General features: G+C 45.5%; 1 protein-coding gene across 1 annotated transcript in view; it reads left to right on the forward strand.

Moving 5' to 3' along the window:
• The window catches only part of Csmd1 (CUB and Sushi multiple domains 1), a 1422978-nt gene that overhangs the window by 1381017 nt on the left and 22127 nt on the right, over positions 1-19834 (forward strand). The window contains exons 53-61 of the mRNA XM_005366231.2: positions 4373-4546; positions 5799-5972; positions 7861-8049; positions 11168-11341; positions 12304-12486; positions 14393-14569; positions 15127-15306; positions 18107-18280; positions 18920-19093. Of these exons, the coding sequence (XP_005366288.1) occupies positions 4373-4546; positions 5799-5972; positions 7861-8049; positions 11168-11341; positions 12304-12486; positions 14393-14569; positions 15127-15306; positions 18107-18280; positions 18920-19093 (1599 nt within the window). The remainder of the gene's footprint in view (positions 1-4372; positions 4547-5798; positions 5973-7860; positions 8050-11167; positions 11342-12303; positions 12487-14392; positions 14570-15126; positions 15307-18106; positions 18281-18919; positions 19094-19834) is intronic.

Raw genomic sequence — 19834 nt, forward strand, 5'->3', positions numbered from 1 at the left:
TGAACAAAGTATCTAGAAGGAGGTGGTATGTTTGTAATCTAGGACCCCTGTTGTAAAACGCTTCATTAATCTCTTGATAACACACTTATGACATGTAGATTTTTCCAGCACAGGATGACCTGTCAGCTCTCCCACTGGGTTACCTCTTTAATTCTCACTGTCAAAGATGCCTCTCTTAAGGGGTTCCACATAAAAACATTGGCTTTACTGTACAATGGATTGTTCTTTGAAGTAGGTTTACATTTGTTCAGCCATACTGACTAGGAAGACACAAAGCTTGTTGTGACTATTATATGGTGACATTTACAAGGGCTGAAATAGCTAGGTCTCATAATCCAAAGTTCTATTTTAGAGGTTTCCTTTGGAAGATTGAGGGGAATAAAATTGGAATGTATTCTTTAAATAACTTAGAGATTTTGAGAGGTCCATGTGAAAATGTTTACACGTAGCTGAGAATGACTGTGTGACCTGACACAAACATTGATTTTATTGGACGAGAGGAACTGCTCGTCCCCTCCATGAAGTGTCTACACCACCACATTTCAGGGAAATGTGCATGGTGTCTTAGGGAAGGTGAAAAGTTTGGAACCATCTAACACCGATGCTCAGATTTTGTCCATGCATTCTTCTTGAGACTTGGCAAAAGAACACTGTGTTGCAGAGGACTTAACCCCCTCGGTGGATGTTGCCACCTGAGGTGCTGGGTGTAGTATAGCTTCTCAAACTCTTGTCCTCAGCAGGACTTCATGCCCTCAAGAGCCATTGCCTTTGTGTGGCACAGAAGGGCTCTTCAGCACCATCTGGCAAATTGCACTCAGAAGTGAAGGAGTCTCGGACATCAGTATTCTACAGTGTTCTTTCAACGCGGACAGACACACAGGTTTAAAAATATCCATGGATGTTTAATACCAGCAGCAGCTTTCATGCCTTTCACAGATCTGATCCCCTGACATTTTATGACTGCGTGTTAATACTTAAGAAAGGTCTGCGGAATGGCTCCGGTGTTCACTGTCCATATAAGCCTGGCTTAGCCCAAAGACGCTCGCCACACAGATTACATCACGGCATGCAGCCTGCATTTCTGACTCCCAGGAGAGGCAGGATATTTTTAATACTCTGTATCTCATTATCAGCCCCAAATACTGATAATCACAAGGCAAATACTAAGGTTGGACATTTGGTTTGTAGATTTTCTAAAAAGGGTTACAGTCTAATCCTCACGGGAATGTTGAGTGGCCAGTGACCTTAAGGCAGGTAGGACTCTGGGAAGTGAGTAGAGGGGTCATAGCAGAGGGGTCCCCTCTGCACCTCCTTCCACAGTGTTCCTCTCTCCAGCAAGGCTGCCAGCCCTACCCTTTCACAGAGAGGAGATTCTTTACAGTGCACTCAAGGGCAGAGTTTCCATGGAATCAGCAAGCAATTTAGTTGTTTAATTTAAATTTCCAAATCATCACACTCCAAATCCAGAGGTTTATGTTCCCCTGTCCTTCCCCTGCGAATCCCTCTGGGGACTTGGTTCCAGGATCTCTGTAGATAACAAAATCGAAATTCCAAACTATAAAGTCACTTTTGTAAAGTGTGCAGTGTTTGTACGTGGCACATGACCTCTTGTGTCCTATAGCTCCTTTCTGTGTGACATGGGAGAGCCACCCTTCTAAGATGTCCCAGCACACAAAGTCCCTATGAGCAGCTCTGCATGTCTGTCTGTCCGTCTGTGGCCAGTCTCTGGGGCTATATCTGACTCTACTTCATTCCCAGCCCAAGAGCGTACCTGTGTGAGGTGAGGCACCCTCTGGTGTGAGAACTTGAATGGGAATGTCCACCGTAGATTCAGATATCTGAAGATTTGGTCCCCGGTGGGTGGCTTTGTCTGGGAAGGCTTAGAAGGTGTGGAGGAAGCATGCCACTGGAGGCAATCTTTGAGAGTCTGAAAACTCCCAGCATCCCCAATGAGCTCTTTCTGCTTCCTGCTTTTGGTTCAAGATGTGCGCTCTCGGCTATTTTGCCTGCCTACATCTTATGACATACCAGACTCATATTCCCTCCAAAACCATAAGCCCAAATAAACCCTCTCCTCTGTAAGTGGCCTTTTTGTCATGGTGTTATAGCACAGCAATAGGAAAGTAACTACTATACCAGTTGACATTAGATCAGTCAAAAGCAGCACAGACGACAATACAACAAGCTGGGGGGTTCAAGGGATGGAACGGCCATTACTGGAGAATAGTGAAGCATCTATTTCCACATGTGGCCTCAAATCTGAATGGGGCTTGAGAGGACCCTCAGAAGCAATGTCTCACATCAGAAAAGGCAGAGAACCCCTTTCTAGCTGCCTTTCCCTATGACTCAAATCCAAGACTTCAAAAAAAAAATAGCAAAACATCACAAAATAATGGCATCTTAAATTCAAAGCTCAGAGTGCGTTTAATTCAAGTTTCACCTGAGGGAGTTTTTCTTCCTCACAATTTTGACATATTATTATGGATATTTAGGTTAAATAACCATAAATGAAATTGTTGTGGCTATTCTGTAGATGTAACTAGCCTATACTTTTATGTCGTGAAATTTAACTTAAGAGACAAACTTGCTGAAGCTAGACAATGAAATGAGAAATGAGTGACTGTTTCAAATCAGGGATCAGCTTGTGTGATATTAATTGTCGGCCGGACACAAACTGCAATCACCTGGGGGAAGAAGATCTTGGTACAGGACTGCCTAGATCAGGTTTGCCTGTGCACATGCCTATTGCAGATTGTCTTGCTTATGTTAAATGGCATGTAAAGATTCAGTCCACTGTGGACAGCAGTGTTCTCTGAACTTAGGTCTTGGACTACACAAGAGTAGAGAAATTGAACGATGTGCTGAAATCATGCACATATCACTCCTCTCGGCTCTAGACTGGGAACATGATGTGACCAGGTGTTTTCAGTTCCGGCCACTTAGATGCCCTACGGTGGTGGCTGTGAGCTGGAACTGTGAACTAAAATAAGTCTTTGTTCCTCTAAGCTCCTTTCTGTCGGGGTGCCTTTATCTCAGTGACAGAAATGAAACCAGGACACCTGGTCTACATTGATTCAGATTGGGAACGTGAAGTACCGCAGCATCCCTTGGCTTCTTCCTTCCATTTGGCACAGGGCTGAAGGGCAGTGATTTTGAAGTATATCCTCTATTTCCTTTAAGTGTTTAAGCCACTTCCTCAGAAAGTAGGGTAGCCAAGTTAGTGGTACAGCGCCCCGGGAAATTTCTCATGCAGATATAGTACACCTTGCCCCCTACCTCCTAAGGAATATGTCCATGACCGTGTGACATAAAGGCATGTGCCACTTCAATCTACACGTGAACTAAAAGCTGGATAGAGATACGCAGAGTTTGGAAATGAGTATGTCCAATCAAGTTTGTCTGACTAAGAGGGACAAGAAGTGCCCACTTGAAGCTGTGTGGGCTTTGTTAGATAGTCCCTCTTCAGCAAGCCATGACTGGTTCTCAGTGACCTAAGTGACCCCCCCAAAGCATCTGGAGCTATCTAGAACAGTGGTTCCCAACCTTCCTAATGACGTAGCCCTTTAATAGAATCCCTCATTTTGTGGTGACCCCCAACCATACAATTATCTCATTGCTCCTTCACAACTGTAATTTTGCTGTAATTATGAATATTGTGATGTAAATATCTGATATGCGACCCCAGAGGGCTAGCCACCCACAGGTTAAGAACCGCTGATCTAGAGTGATAGCCAGGATCCAAGGGACTCAATAATCTCTGAGGATCTGGCTGGAATTTTGGTACATGGTTCTAAAAACTCGGCCCCATATCCATCATCTCCAACACTGCAGCCACCCTGTGTCAATTATGAAACCCCATTTCTGGGGTTGGGTGTGTTCCTCTTCCTTCTTTCCTCTGCTGCCCACTGGGTTAGAAAACCTGTCCCTATCTTCTGATTTTGACTCATGAAGATAGATCACATGTCATAGAAGTAAGAAAGTGATAGAATAAATAATCAGAGAAACTGTAACTGGGGTGATGGCTATAAATAATCTTATATAAGAAATACGACTTCCTCACGTCTGTTGAGAAAATATGAACAAGTAGAAAAGAGCAATAATGTAGGCTAAAAGTACATATGTCAGTGGGGAAATTCTCAGCTATGCACTCATCTCTGTTACTGACTTGACAGTGAAGATAAGTGACTTGGGAATACCATGGGCTCATGCTGACACGTTCTCTGATGAGTTTCCCATTGTTTTGTGTCCGTCCTCAGCGATGCACTCATCTCTGTTACTGACTTGACAGTGAAGATAAGTGACTTGGGAATACCATGGGCTCATGCTGACACGTTCTCTGATGAGTTTCCCATTGTTTTGTGTCCGTCCTCAGCAGGTCATTGTGGCTCTCCAGACCCCATTGTGAATGGCCATATCAGCGGTGATGGCTTCAGCTACAGGGACACAGTGGTCTACCAGTGCAACCCCGGGTTCCGGCTCGTGGGCACCTCTGTGAGGATTTGCCTGCAGGACCACAAGTGGTCGGGGCAGACCCCTGTTTGTGTCCGTGAGTAGAGTATGCGGAACCGCCCTGAGGACCGCATCTTCCCATTGTCCTGTGTAGTCCAGTCATTGCTCAAACATGTTCCACCTTCTAAGTCAGCAGGGGGAGTTATCGTTCCCTTTTCTCTGTCCCAAATCAAAGTATAAGATTGCTGTCCCAGCTTCCCTGTTCGTCATTTCCTATGTTATCCCCTAGACTCCAGACCTCCATACATTCTCTCATCAATTAATTAAAAGTCACCTTGTGAGTGCTGCCATATGTTCATCCATAGGCCGTTCAGGGTGAGAAACAGTGCTGATTAGAGAAGGGTGTGGACAGGTCCCTTACTGTCCTATGCTGTCTGGTATTAGGTCATCAGTTTCAGGAAGAATTACGAGCTTTGCAGCAGCTCTTCAAAACAAGTGTTTACATGCTGGGCCTGTTCTCAGAACCATGGCTTCAAACGTGCACACTGGGTCTTTACAGGTGTTCCTCCTTCTCGGTGCAAGATCCTGCCAGGCCCGTGCTTCTGAGAGCCTTCACTTTCTCATGAATGATGCAGAGGTGTAGATGGGACTGGGTAGTAGTGGGTGCTGTCTCTAACAGCGCTCGGAAAATACCGAATAAGAATCCAGCTCCACTTAGCAGGAAGAAGCTGCTGACAAGATAAATGAGTAGGAAAAGGGCAGTTTGTGGCCATTCCATGTTCCTTTGAAAGTAGCCGTGAGTGAGAGCCCCTGGCTCTGTGTGGTGCTGGGTAGAGCCTGACCGTCAGGGCAGTTCATCACACTTCATGAGATAACACGACAGGTATCACACGAGAACAGTTAATTTTCTTAGTCTATGATTGACTTACTACTAGAATAATTTGCAATTTGATGTTGAAAACAGACCCCCCAGAGTGTTTCAGGACATCAGCTGGTTGTACCAAGTGGGAAATACTCAAAATCCTAGATAAACAAAAGATTGGAACTTGTGTCTGGCTGCTTTGTCCCAAGCCAGTTGGCATTCTGCTGGTTTGCTTCCAGGGCACTAGTCCTGGGGTAAAAGGCAAGGGTTCTGGTGGTAGAGATCATTGCCCACCATCTAAACAAAAGGCTCTAAATTCTGTGCATTTTCTGTCTCCCAGATCTTCCACACCAGAACACCACCCTTGATGTCTTTAGGAAACCCTTCCGTCCATACATTTTCATGTCCACCTGTTTGTTCTCAGTGACTCCAGGTAGGAGAGGTACCTTGTTTAGCGTGGGTAGTAATATAGACCTTGCTCCCACAGCCATCACATGCGGACACCCGGGAAATCCTGCCCATGGGCTCACCAATGGCAGCGAGTTCAACCTGAACGACCTCGTGAATTTCACCTGTCACACGGGCTACCTGCTGCAGGGTGCCTCCAGGGCCCAGTGTCGGAGCAATGGCCAGTGGAGCAGCCCCTTGCCTATCTGTCGAGGTAAAAAAAAAAAAAAAGTCTCTAGGGATGGAGTATTTGTGCCCCAAGGTACAGACAAAGTGAAATGCTAATGCATACACATACACACACACACACACACACACACACACACACACACAACCTGTGTAGAACTCAGGGTTCCAGACTGTTGCACATCAGCGCAGGTCCCATTGAGAGTGTGTCCTGTCTAACACAGGCCCTGAAGACTCAACTGAGTCAGCTCACTGTATGCCAGGGGGTGCCCTATAAATCACAGACTCCTCTAGGTGCCCTTTGCTCAGGACAGGTGGTACTTCTCTGTTCAAGGGACCATTTGGTCTTTGGTTATCTTGATCTGGGCTTGCCATGCCAAACATTGGCCCGGGGTGCAGCTGTTTGTTCCAGCTTTTGCAAACCATCCTCAGGTTTATTTCATTGCCTCCAGCTAGGTCATCTGTGCTAGGTTAGCTCTTGGATTACATCTTGGTTATAGAAACAGTGCACTGTGGGGCCTTAACACATATTCTCCCCAGATCCATAAACGTATCTGTAGCTCAGGGAAATCAAAGCTCTCATCCATAAACTCAAGCACTTCATGAAATTCAGAGAACATTGTTCCATAGCGCCAAGGGGTCTTGATGAACCCCATCTCTACCTGGACCTGCCCTTCCCCATGCTAGCAAGTGAATCAAACCCATCCACTGACACGGGTTTGCTTTCAGCTTCCAGAGCCCACCGTGGGCAGTGGCTGCTGGGAATTCTGTGCACAGCTCTTTTCCGAGCCAGACATATCTGGAGAGGGTGCTTGCTCCATGGCAGCTGTCCCATTTGCTGGCATGGTAGGGGAAGTGCGAGGTAATCAGGCCATTTGCTAGTCTGCACCTGAGGACGCCTGCTGCTAATTCCTCCCAAGATGCCCATGGCCATTTGGGCTAATGGAAGCCATTCAGCATAACCAGAGCGTGTCCTGTACCGCTGAGAATGTTTTCCTTCTCCTCCGGAGGCAAGAGGGTTCCCATCAGAGGTGGCCTAACCTACATTTCCATGAGGCGCTGATGGGAGAACTGCCGTTTTCAGCTGCCGTCACAGTGTATTGACAGCACCGTTCCTTTAGGGGCACACATAAATATGTATAGGTTGGGTGTGACTAAATAATAAGGGTGTCCCAGATCTCAAACACTGTACTCTAATAAACCTATTCAAACCAGTGCCATTACATTACGTTTCTAGGATGTAAAAACTTAGGAAGAAAATTAGTTTAAAATGTATATTGAAGAAGCATATTTTTAGGAAATAGTTAGATTGGCCTCATAACTGCAAAACTATAATAGTAGCCAATCTGATGCTCAGCATGTCTATAACAAAGAATAAATACAACCAAGAGGGGAATCAGAAATTCATGAGGAGATTCCAAAATCAGCTTTTGCCTTCACAAACTATCTAATTGATTTAAAACTTACTTTCTTTTGCACTTTGGCATAGGATTTTGCTTCTTTGTTTGCTTGTTTCCTATTGTAATTTATGAAGTTATTTTTAAATTCATTGTATATACATTGTTAAAGATTCTGCTTACATAGGGCATCTTCACAAAACTATATATTGTATGTTGAGCATATTCCCCCATGCCCTACGTTTCTTCTTTTATAGCCCCACCCTCTGTTCCCCTTTGTCCCCTGGACAATTTCATACATATTTTCCTGTACTACATACATATATGATTTTATGTATCTATATGAAATCTACAGCCTGAAAAGAAGAGGAAACAAAAAGTTGTCATTCAGAGACTCATGTCATATGCTTAATGTGATCATCTACCATTGGCTTCTTTGTCTTCTAGAGGATGTAGCTTTACTCCTCTTTATGCCTGGGGAATAAAAGCTTCATCTATATGAAATGCTTTGTTTTCTAGTGGTAAACTGTTCGGATCCTGGGTTTGTGGAAAACGCAGTTCGCCATGGACAACAGACCTTTCCGGAGATCTTCGAATATGGGATGAGCGTGATGTACCACTGCAAGAAGGGGTTCTACCTGCTGGGGTCTTCCGCCCTGACCTGTATGGCAAATGGCTTGTGGGATCGCTCCTTACCCAAGTGTCTGGGTGAGTGGGCTTCTCAGCCACAGCGCCAAAGGCAATGGCAGCAATAGGAATGCATTTCTACAGGGTCTTGTAAACACTAAATTTTCACTCTTTCTCCCTCTCCTGTCACGTGTCTGCCAATCCTTAATATGGGTGAGCCAGAAACCACCAAATATAACCTAAATGAGTGTGAGACGGGAGAAAAGGATGTCTCACCTCTACCTCTGCCTCTGCATAGCCACCTCTGCCTGCTTTAGTCTGTGAGACTGACTTACACTTTACCTTGCCGGAGACCAGCTTTGACAAGTAAACCACTTACCTGGGTAGAATCATAGGGATTAGAAAAATAAGTAAAGAGAATGAAGATGCAAGGAAAATAATAAAACAGAAACATAGGCTAGTACCAGCAAGAAAAATAATAAAACAGAAACATAGGATAGTACCAGGAGGGAGTTCCAGTGAATACTGAAATCACCTGTGTTTAATTGCCATTTAAATACCTTAAAATACCCTGACCCCAAAAGGTAGGAATAAGATTTTAAAAAACTGCATTAACATGATACAAGGAAATGAATAGGCCAATTGAAGGTTGTGGGCTACTTTCTTAGTTAAACGTTCTGTAGGCAAACCACTCCCAGGGTGGAAATCATTCTTATCTCCCTAAGCGGGTAGGAACGTGATTGGATTCTTATACTTTTATTTGAGGTAGAACAGATCTGTTTCTCAATACTTGAAGTACAAGGGCTGGATATTAGCCACACCTGTTGACGATAACCTTGAGAGAGCAGAACTCTGGTGTAAATCTAGGTAAGACTTTTGTTTGAGGTAGAAACGGATGATAACCTTGAAGGAACAGAAGTAAGTTCTAACTCTCTGACCTTCAGTCAAGGGGAAGTGGTAACAGGTTTGAGAAAGCTGAAACTCCCTGACCTTCAGACAAGGTGAGAAAGCTGAAACTTCCTGACCTTCAGACAAGGTGAGAAAGCTGAAACTTCCTGACCTTCAGACAAGGTGGAAATAGGCTCACATTTTTGGGGCTTCCACATTACCTTCCATCATGATGGCCATAAATCTCTGTGTCATCACCCTCAACCTCGCTCTGAATTTCTGTATACAGAGGGATCAGTCAAGGGCTCTGAAGTAGGTTCTTGATCAGCATCCATGACGGAGATGCAGGCCTTGCCAGAGAGAATGGGTCTGGCTCCCACGGCCCTTCCAGTGTGGCCAACTGTGGCCCCAGCTGGCAGAAATTAGACAAACCTCACAGGAGCCATCAGAAAGGACAACTCCGGAAGGGCAGAGGTGCCCTTCTGCACAGATGAAGACCTAAACAGTCACCAAGGTCCCAAAGAATTTGCTGCCTCTCGGTTAAGAAAATAGAAATGAATGAGAATGTATCTGTCTATGCATGCCTCCATAGTGCAATGTTTACCCCCCTTGTAAACAAAACAAAACTGTCCTGCAGCACAGAAGGAATCATCTTCCAAATTTAACCTGTCCATTTAGAAAATACCACTGTCTGCGTTTCTCAACTCAGGCAGGAGCAGAGCAGTCCTTACAGTCAAAATGAAATGTCACCTTCATAGTAATGCGCAGGAGACAGGTGGCATTGGGGCAGGAGCTTCCTTGCTACAAACTGCCTCCTCCCTATCCACTGCAGAGCTTTGAGGGTGGATAGGTGCGGGATCATCTCACCCACCCCCTACTTCAAGGGAGTTTTCCTCCCCAGCCCTACACAGAAAGAGACTCTAACACTGGTTTCTTTCCTCGAAGAAAGGGAGTATTGAGTACTCAGCGTTCATTCAGTCTATGAATGGGCCACAGTCTCTCCCCCTTCCTTCCTTTTGACCTTGTTCTCTCCCGCTCTTGGGAGATTCCCATCAGCCATTATACTGATGCTAATGTGCTTGATCTGCAAGCCCTGGTATTTAACAAACTTCTCGTCCCTTGGCTCATTGGTCCCCACTTCTACCCCTCCTTGTCCCTCTAGTCCTTAACAACAAGAGGGTGGGAAGGAGCATCTCAAAGGGGAACTTGATGTGCTCCAGGGAGGTTCAGCCTCGCCTCTGTGCTGCCTTAGCTTGCTTTCTTGGATTGTTTTCCTTTTGTTCTCTTATTTCGGCCAGCATTGGCCATTTACCCAACACTTCCGTGTTTTGGATCTAATTGGCTATCTTTTAGGACTCCAGATGAAACGTGGGTCTGCACTCGAATGAGTGCTAAAGCTAGACAGATAATGAGGGCTAATGGGACCCAGGGGAGGGTCTGCCTTCCAGCTCCAGCTCCTCCTCTCTGGTCCACATCACTGCTGTGCTGCTAGTGATCAAAAAGAGTTCATCTTTGATATTGAATCCATGCCTTTGAATAAGTACCTGGCAATTTCCACCCAGCTAGTCATCTGCGTGGAGTGTTGCAGTGTGTCTGTCCCTACCCGCATTAGGTAATACACGAAGAAACGGAGAGAGAGTTTTCAGTGCCTGGTGCTCTATTCATCTGGATCCTGGAACACGTCTTTTTGAAGGATGTTTACCACAGATTATAGACTCAGTCTGGCCTAATTTTAAAGATATGAATGAAGCCACCGAGATGATTTTTTAGACTGTTTTGAAGGGGAGTCAGTTTCTCATTTGTTATTTTTACTTTACACATTTTAGATCGCAACCCACTAAAAGTATGCTCACTAGGCTGGCTCTCCTAGACAGATGAGCTTAATTAAGTAAATTTAATCTAATCTTATCTCAGAGCAAACTGTATGATTATCATGTTAACTGATGAAGTTATGCGAATAGTTCTGATGGAATTGTATGGGTTTTCCCTTGAAAAAAGATTCCCTTTCTTCTCCCACAGAATACAATTAGAGCTAGACAGATAAAGGGAGGCAACTGTTTTTTCCCCTTGAAGGGTGACTCATAAATTCCAACTTTAAGCAAAGCTCTCTTCAGTCAAAAAATTATATCACCGCTACCTTTTCTTTTTTCAATAACTAGGCATGTAAATGCTGTATGGAAAAGGCCATTTCTTTTCTATAGAGGGCATACTTAGGTCCTGTTCTTTAATAGGTAATGGAGGACTTGGGGACTGTAATGGGAACCTTACTGTGCAAAACATATATCCTCCTTTATTCTAATCTCATCCCCAGCTATATCATGTGGGCATCCTGAGGTCCCTGCTAATGCTGTCCTCACTGGAGATCTGTTTACATACGGAGCCACAGTCCAGTACTCCTGCAAAGGGGGCCAGACCCTCACAGGCAACAGCACGAGAGTCTGCCAAGAAGACAGTCACTGGAGTGGAGCCCTTCCCCATTGCTCAGGTGAGGAGCCCTGTGTTCAGAGCATTGGATAGTTCCACACATACCTGTAATGATGCAAAATATGCTTCTAGTGTAGATAATTACCATCATCTCTGGTCTTCACTATAGGAGGTATCAGCATTGACATCTTCACCACAACCTTTGGTCTTTATCCCATAGATCAACATCATCTTCACCATCATCACTGGTTTCCGTCATCAATTCCATCAGTTTATCATAGGCCACACCTCATAAGTCATGACCAACATCATCATCACCATTATTACTGGTCCCCACCACCAAGATCACTCACCATCATGTCAACCTTACCCCATCACTAAGCCACATCACAGGTCCATATGGTCTTCTTCAACATCTCCATCATTATCCCTGGCTCTTGTTGTTGAATCAGCAGTAGCATCTCCCCCATCCTTACAGGTCCATCTCTGCATTTCCTTCTGCAAGGGTTTCAGATCATCTGCTGGAGCTCTTGCTTATCTTGGTTGAATTTTTTTATTGGCTTCTATTCTGTGTTCCCACATTTTCACCACTAGTACAGTAGGTCTCTCTCACCCGTTTTCACATCTTAATTTTTCTGTGGGCCATCTTTAAGTGAGCTGTAATACTTAATAACTCTAGATGTCTCCCTGAAGAATAGTGGTGTCCCTGTGTGGCTGGTATCCCTGAGCCCCCATTTCTCTTGCTTCCCACGCTCACTGTCCTGGATTGCTGCTGTTATTGCATCTCAGTACTTCACCTCTCCTCAACCATTTTTGATTTAGTGACAGAGAAACATTGTCTTAAGTTTCTTACATGTTAGAAAGTATGACAAAGAAAACATTTCTTCCCAGATGCCACAGTACTGTGAAAAGCATAGCCTGTTTTAAAAGCATATTTAAGAAAGCTTTCATTGCTTTTGAAGTTGTACACAAAGCAATGTGATCTAAACAAGGCATTCATCCACTGTGTTTTGTTCTCCTTAGGAAACAGTCCTGGATTCTGTGGTGATCCAGGGACCCCTGCACATGGGTCTCGCCTTGGGGATGAGTATAAGACAAAGAGTCTTCTGCGTTTCTCCTGTGAGATGGGACACCAGCTGCGGGGCTCTGCAGAGCGCACGTGCCTGGTGAATGGGTCCTGGTCAGGAGTACAGCCTGTGTGTGAAGGTGAGTGATTCAGGCCCCGCAGTCCTCCCAACCACTGGCTCTTCATCCTAAAATGACTGGGAGCATCCGGAGAGATCTCTAGAGGATTGGATCACTTGTACCCTTGAGCCCTTCTCCCGAAAGTTTCAAGAGTATCACCAAGACTCTGAGTGAGGCCTAGCGATATCCCTGACTGTCCAAAGGACCTATCCTGCTAATTATTATCCTTTGAATGTTTATCACACAAAAGTGGGTTTCTAATCCAATGCCTATCTGTGACTGATGCCTTGTTATATGGATCTTGGAGGTGAACAGAGGCTGAGGGGCAATGAGGAGAAGCAGCTCAATCAGAAGACAGAATCTCTATGGGCAGGGAGTCCATTACTTCCAACATCACTCTGCTGGTACCTTCGTGCACAGCTGCTGCAAAACAATCTAAAGTTATAATCTGGGTGGCATTTTGGGTCAATATATCTGACCTCCATAGGAGGTAGGGATGGTTTCTTTCCCTTCATGTCCGATGCCAGGTCAGTAAGAGAACACAGTGGGATGCTTCATCTTTTGATTATGGGATGTCCTGACCCCGTGGATCCCTGGTGTCCACAGGACTCTCAAAGTCCAGCTTCCCTGTGACCACACCAACCCTACCCCATCCAGCCAGAGCCTACCAGATCGCTGTATGTCAGGCTGTGTAAGCCACAAGCCTTCCTGATCCTTCTCAGTGTATGTCCATGTTTTAAGGAACCATGGGTAAATTGATAAATACTGTTTAACACAAATATCAAGCAGGATATTATTGAAAGATCTGATTTAGGTAGAGATGTAGGTTCAGAATCATATTCATTGTAGAACTGGATTATTATTGATTAGTTATGCCTGCCATGGGCATAAGCAGAGGAGTACAGATATGTGTGCTTTATATTTTTTATGTAAACAAGAACCAGCTCAACTTGAACTTCTGTGCATATTCTGTATGAAGTAAGAATTGACTTTTTTCCTATTTAAGGAGCTATGCATCTTTATTCTCAAGTAGCTTTGAAAGTGGAACAGTTAAATATGCAAGAGTGTTTTCAAACACACTGACTACTCTCAGAGAGTCTCATGCTGTAGACCTCTTATTACTATCTAGTAAGAGTCTCGTGACTTATTGTCTTCTCCTACACATCATTGTGACAGACCCAAGATGAAAATACAATAATTATTCCAATAATGGTATCAAATACAAAGAACAAAATACTCAACATTGAGGCCATCACTATGATCTGTCCCCAGTAGAGGAGGTATTTCCTCTGCTTGATGACTTAGGGTGCCCCCAGTGAAAGAGGGTCCTACCCTGTTGCATTGAGCATCATTAACTGAGGTCTGAGAGCCTGTAGGGGACATTAAGATACTTTTGAGGACAGCACAAAGTGAAGTCATGTGACAGCCATTTGTACAGGCATGGGTAGATTTGATAGCATGAGTGAGACTATGTTCTAATAGGCACAGTTAACTGCATTCCTGAGGTATTTTCTGCTCCCAGAGGTAACTCTGCTACAGTTATAACATATGGCCTTATTTTTCCAGATTTCAAACAAATGAAGAATGCTATGAAGGAAGTTGTTTTTGAGCTCTAATACCATATAATACTTTTTAAAGTTCATGATAATTCTACATTGCTGAAAAGTATGTTCAAGCTTAGTGTAGCAAAGCTTTGGATTTTCGATGTTTCAAAATCCATGTTTTATCAGAAAAGATGTGAAAATACAGCTTTTACTTTTGTGGCTAATCACAAATAAATCTGAGGGGTCAAGTAAGACAGAGGCTGGATTTATCCCACACAGATGTTCCCCCATTCCCGTCAGGAGCTCACACTCATTGGTCTCCCTTGTCTTAAGCTTTGGTCCTAGCTTACTCCTTTGTGGGCTGCTGTCTTTGCTTCCTACAGCCGTATCCTGTGGAAACCCTGGCACCCCCACCAATGGGATGATCCTCAGCAGCGATGGGATCCTTTTCTCCAGCTCTGTCATCTACGCCTGCTGGGAAGGCTACAAAACCTCGGGGCTCATGACTCGGCACTGCACAGCCAACGGGACCTGGACGGGCACGGCACCGGACTGTACAAGTCAGTACCTGCTCAGGTGGAGCCAGGGGTGGGAGGTCCAGGAAGCCCGTAAGCTGAGGGAGACAGTGGAATTTCCGAATCTATTGATTCTGTAAAATCATTCAGGATAAAGGAATACTGTAAGTTTGTTGTGATGCACTGTTTTCTTGGCTGCTTTAAGATTCTGTTTCTTTGGCATACCTAGCTGAAGCTATTTAAATGGTCAAGTAGGCTTTGCAATGAAGGAAGAACCATAGAGAGAGACAAAGTTTTTCTGGCTCCAGACCACCCCCAGTTTCAAAAGAAATAAGCTATTTTGTTCTTGTCTGTAGCTATGGGTGTGTCCTGATTAGGAACAGCGAGGGCTGACAATCACAGGGCACCCTATCAACAGAGCAGCAGTTCCCCCCCTCCCCCCCATCAAACACAACCTCTTGCCAGCAGGTGGATGGAATCTGTGCCCTGGGGCTGGACCCCTCTCTGGTTCCCTGCTACTTCCCAGAAGGACACTCACAGGGTTTGGTTCCTGTCATGATAATTTGCATCTGTTTGGCTCTTTCCTGCTCCCTGCCTCTTAGTCGTCAGTTGTGGGGATCCTGGCACCCTGCCCAACGGCATCCAGTTTGGGACAGACTTCACATTCAACAAGACCGTGAGCTATCAGTGCAACCCCGGCTACCTGATGGAACCCCCAATATCACCCACCATCCGCTGCACCAAAGATGGCACGTGGAATCAGAGCAGGCCCGTCTGCAAAGGTGTGTGCCATTATTTACCTGGCATTGTGGGTTTAGAAGTCTGTGCAGGGCAGTGCTGCGTCCATTCTGTGCTCAGGAAGCAGTCCCAGCAGCCAGGAGTCCCAGGAATTCTTCTTAATCTATGTAAATATCTACTACCTTTATTTTCCTGATTCACTGGTAACAGTTTTAGAGATGGGGAAACTGAGTCATGGAGGGGCTACAGTGAATGGCTCAAGATTAGAATTATCTGAGTGGAGAAGGTGAGGTCCCTGTAACTTGTCCTACCTCTAGAGCAATGATTCTCAACCTCCCTAATACTGTGGTCCTTTATCACAGTTCCTCGGGCTGTGGTGACCCCCAACCATAACATTATTTTCATTGTTACTTCATAACTGTAATTTCACTACTGTTTTACATGTAGTGGTAAGATCTGTTTTCTTGGAAACAGATGTGAAAGAGACATTCAGTTCCCAAAGGGGTCCTGACCCACGGGTCGTAAAACCACTGCCCTAGAAGGTGTTTGGGTCTGGCAGCTTTAGGCACTGTTGATAAATAAGCTGATGGGACTTGGGTGACTGACATGATGGTGAGTCTAGTTCAGGACTAGAGGCAGGAGCATACCACTGGCCATCTGACAACGATAGAATACAGATGGAGGATCAGCACCTGGGTGTTCTGGAAGAGGTGGTCAGATGTAAAAAGGGGAGATGGACATACACTGAGAAGGATCAGGAAGGCTTGTGGCTTACACAGCCTGACACTCAGTGATCTGGTAGGCTCTGGCCGGATGGGGTAGGGTTGGTGTGGTCACAGGGAAGCTGGACTTTGAGAGTCCTGTGGACACCAGGGATTCCATAATCAAAAGATGAAGCATCCCACTGTGTTCTCCTCTTACTGACCTGGTGTCGGACATGAAGGGAAAGAAAGGCAGAGGCTAGGATGCTATGGTGACCATGCATAAACTCATGGCATTTTCCTTATCTGATCGTGAACAAGGGCATAAGAGTTGGGGCTGGGGCACTGAGAAGGTCTAGGGAAGGGTGCTGTGGTCTGGGTCTCAGAGGGACGCTTGAGCCTGTGAATTTGATGCCTTGACACCCTGCAGCTCTTGTTTCCTCCACCACCCCGCCCCCCCCCCAGGACATGCTATTGGGTCACCCTTGTTCTTCCTGATGTGTCTAAGGGTCTCACACTCTTTTGTTTTTTATATTGTTAGTGACCCAGCATCATGTTTGCTTTGTTACCGGCACCAATGAATGTGAAATGCTATACACTCCAGCTATGTTGGACATGTCTAGGTCAAGGGTTCACAGTGGGAAGCGGTGAATTAACCCTCTGGCTGCTGGGACTCTGTGTATGTCTCTACACTGTATTCCTTTAGGAATACCCATCCTACCCATAGTCAGTCACAGGGTCCTCCTGACACCCCCACTTCCCACTCCATCTCTTCTTGGCCTTTTCGCCACTACTCACATGGTATCCTCTGTTGAGTGCTATTGTTCATCCTATTCCCACTTAGATCCCTTCCCTGGGTGGTCCACAAATACAGGTTCCCCCTCAGTCACCAGCTCTGAGAAGTTCTCAAGAAGTATTCGCTAAGCGAATGACTAAATGGGCAGAGGGCTGAGTGTCAGAGCCAGGGCACACTTCCCCCTGCTAGGTTCATGTGTTGGCGGCTGTGTGCCCCACAGGTGCTTCCCCCAAGAGCTGGCATGGGTGAGTATGAACACTTGCAAACATGTCCTCCCCTGCTGCCTTCTGCCACCCAAGGTGCCATTGATTCCCGAGTCAGGAAGCTTCTCATCTTCAAAGGGGATGTTCACATGTTGCTTGGGGAATTCTCCCATTTTATCATAACCTCTGGAGTACGGCAGATGGACCTACGAGCCATCACCTCTTGCTTTGTCTTTGCAATGTCCCAGAAAGTGAATACTGAACCCCCAAACTCAAATGAAACTCTAGCAAGTCTCATTTCACAGAACCGTGTTCAGACGTTTATGAATTACTCTTTAAAAGTTATTCAGGGTTTCTGGGGAGATGGTTCAGTGCTGAGAGAGTGCATCGCTCTGTCAGAGGAGCCAAGTCTGGTTTCCAGCACCCGTGCTGGGTACTTAGAACCACCTGTAACTCCAGCTCCAAAGCATCTATCATTTCTGGTCTCCACAGGCACCTGCACTTGCATGCACATATGCACACAAAAATACATGTAATTAAAATCTTTAGAGAATTACTGTTCATAAGTGCATGAATATCTTTGGGTAAATTATATGCTATCTTTAAATAAATAAAATTATTGATGTCAAGAGAAAGTCTTGCCAACTCTAACATAAATTTGAAGCTTCACTGATGTTATAGGTTTGTTCTTAATATCGGGAGTAAAATGACATAGAATTTTTTTTTCCCTTTGGCCATGTGTATAACCAGCACAGGAGATGCAATACTGTTTCATCCTGCAGTGCTTTGTGGTTTGAATTCATGGTTACTTTTACATGTTTCTTCTGAGCTAAGGAAGAAATAATAGGAGGAAAACCCTCATGTTGTTCCTGTTCCCATCAGTAATTCTTTCTTTTTAAAAAGGCATTAGTAACAGGAACGCTGACAGGAGCCACTGTGGGAGATGTGGTGGTGGAGGATAAGGCTGGTGCTAGGTGGTATGGTCTATGGCACGCTCTAGGATGGGTGCAATGGCACAAGCTGTGGTCAGAGCCGTGGTAAGAGCCACAGGAAGGGATGCGGTGGGGGGGAGTGCGGGGGTGGGGACATAAACAGCCCTGCTGGTATATCCATCAGTATTTGACCTGTTTATTCTTGGCAACAGCTGTCCTATGCAGTCAGCCTCCTCTGGTGCCACACGGGAAGGTAGAAGGATCAGACTTCCGCTGGGGTGCCAGCATAAGCTACAGCTGTGTGGACGGCTACCAGCTCTCCCACTCAGCCATCCTGTCCTGTGAAGGGCGTGGCGTGTGGAAAGGAGAAGTCCCTCAGTGCTTGCGTAAGTCCGAGGGTAGAGTGTGTTCCGTGATCACAGACACTGGGGTGGGGGTAGGTACCTCCAGCAGCGTGTGTGATTGTGGTCAAATTGTGTGAACTTGAGACTTGAGCATGTGTGGCCAAAGGAAGGTGCTATTACCGGTCTGAGGTGGTTCAGAGATCCACCAGTGTAGCCATTAATAAATTATAACAAAGAAGAGGTTTCTATTCAGGTACCAGTGCCAAGTCTCCATACCAGGGACTCGGGATTCCTAAACACAGCACCCAGCCACCTCAGTCAGTGGTTTGTAAAAGCAGAGAATACAGTTCAAATTTGTTCTAGCAAGCAGAAGGTCATCTCCTGCAAAGCAAAGCAGTCTTGTTGACAGAAACAGAAATGGCCATAAAAATTTTAACCCTTAACAGCCCTTAACAGTTGGATGTCTAATTTCACTTTATATTTCTCTTAGGCACAGAGACTTTAAACTTTTAAACGTAAAATTAGCCATCACCATAACATTAGCCATCACAGTGCCTTCTCCTTAGGAGTTTGCTGGTTTAGTGGCCGACTCTGCAGCCGCCCTAGGATCTAAACAGGTTTAACAGACTAGCCTGGTCCAGGCATGCTGAGTGTGCTGACGCGGCCTGTTTCTTTCCCCAGCTGTGTTCTGTGGCGATCCTGGCACTCCTGCCGAGGGGCGGCTCAGTGGGAAAAGCTTCACCTTTAAGTCTGAGGTTTTCATCCAGTGCAAACCTCCGTTCGTATTGGTGGGGTCTTCCAGGAGAACCTGCCAGGCAGACGGAACATGGAGCGGAGTCCAGCCCACTTGTATAGGTAACACACTGGCACAGCGAGGGCGCAGGGGCAACTGTGGGCTGATGCCACCACAGTCCGCAGGCTCACTTGTAGCTGTGTCTTAGATGGTAGCGTGCGCAAGGACCTGGTCAGAAGGACGATAATCAGTACAGCTAAGAGAAGTTCGGCCTCCTTCAGACCATGGAAACTGATTGAGAAGCCTGATGGACTCTTACCTACCTGAGCACCTTCATCTCCAGCCAGGGCTCACAGCTTTGTCACCAGGGCAGGGGTCTTCTGGATGATGCAATGATTACCATCCCCTAGCAACCGTCCCCCACAGCGAAGAGACTATTCTTTGCGATTCCTGTGCAAATTTACAGTACAGGAATTAAGAGCTTTTGCCTCAGCACTGTTCTCAGAAATCAAATTGCTTATATCTAAAACTAAAGGCAGCATTAGAAATAATTTCCTTGACACCTTTCACTCCAGGATCATTGCCTGCCATTCGGCTTTAAGCTGCTGCATGTCAGACTGCTGTGGATTAGCAGTGTCTCCTTGACTTCTCAGGAGACCTAGGAGAACACTTTTAAGGCCCCATCAATGTTATTCTGGACAGCTGGGAGCAGCAACAATGTGCCCACTTATCTGTGTACGTCTCACACATATGAAAAATGTCCCTGATATATTACCAGAATTCTCCACTGGAATATTATATATGATTCTCACCTTGAAAACTTAAGAAAATGATATTCAAAAAAAGGAAGGAAGGAAGGAAGG

Source organism: Microtus ochrogaster, unplaced genomic scaffold (genome assembly GCF_000317375.1).
Source record: "Microtus ochrogaster isolate Prairie Vole_2 unplaced genomic scaffold, MicOch1.0 UNK7, whole genome shotgun sequence".
In the NCBI taxonomy this organism is placed as follows: Eukaryota; Metazoa; Chordata; class Mammalia; order Rodentia; family Cricetidae; genus Microtus; species Microtus ochrogaster.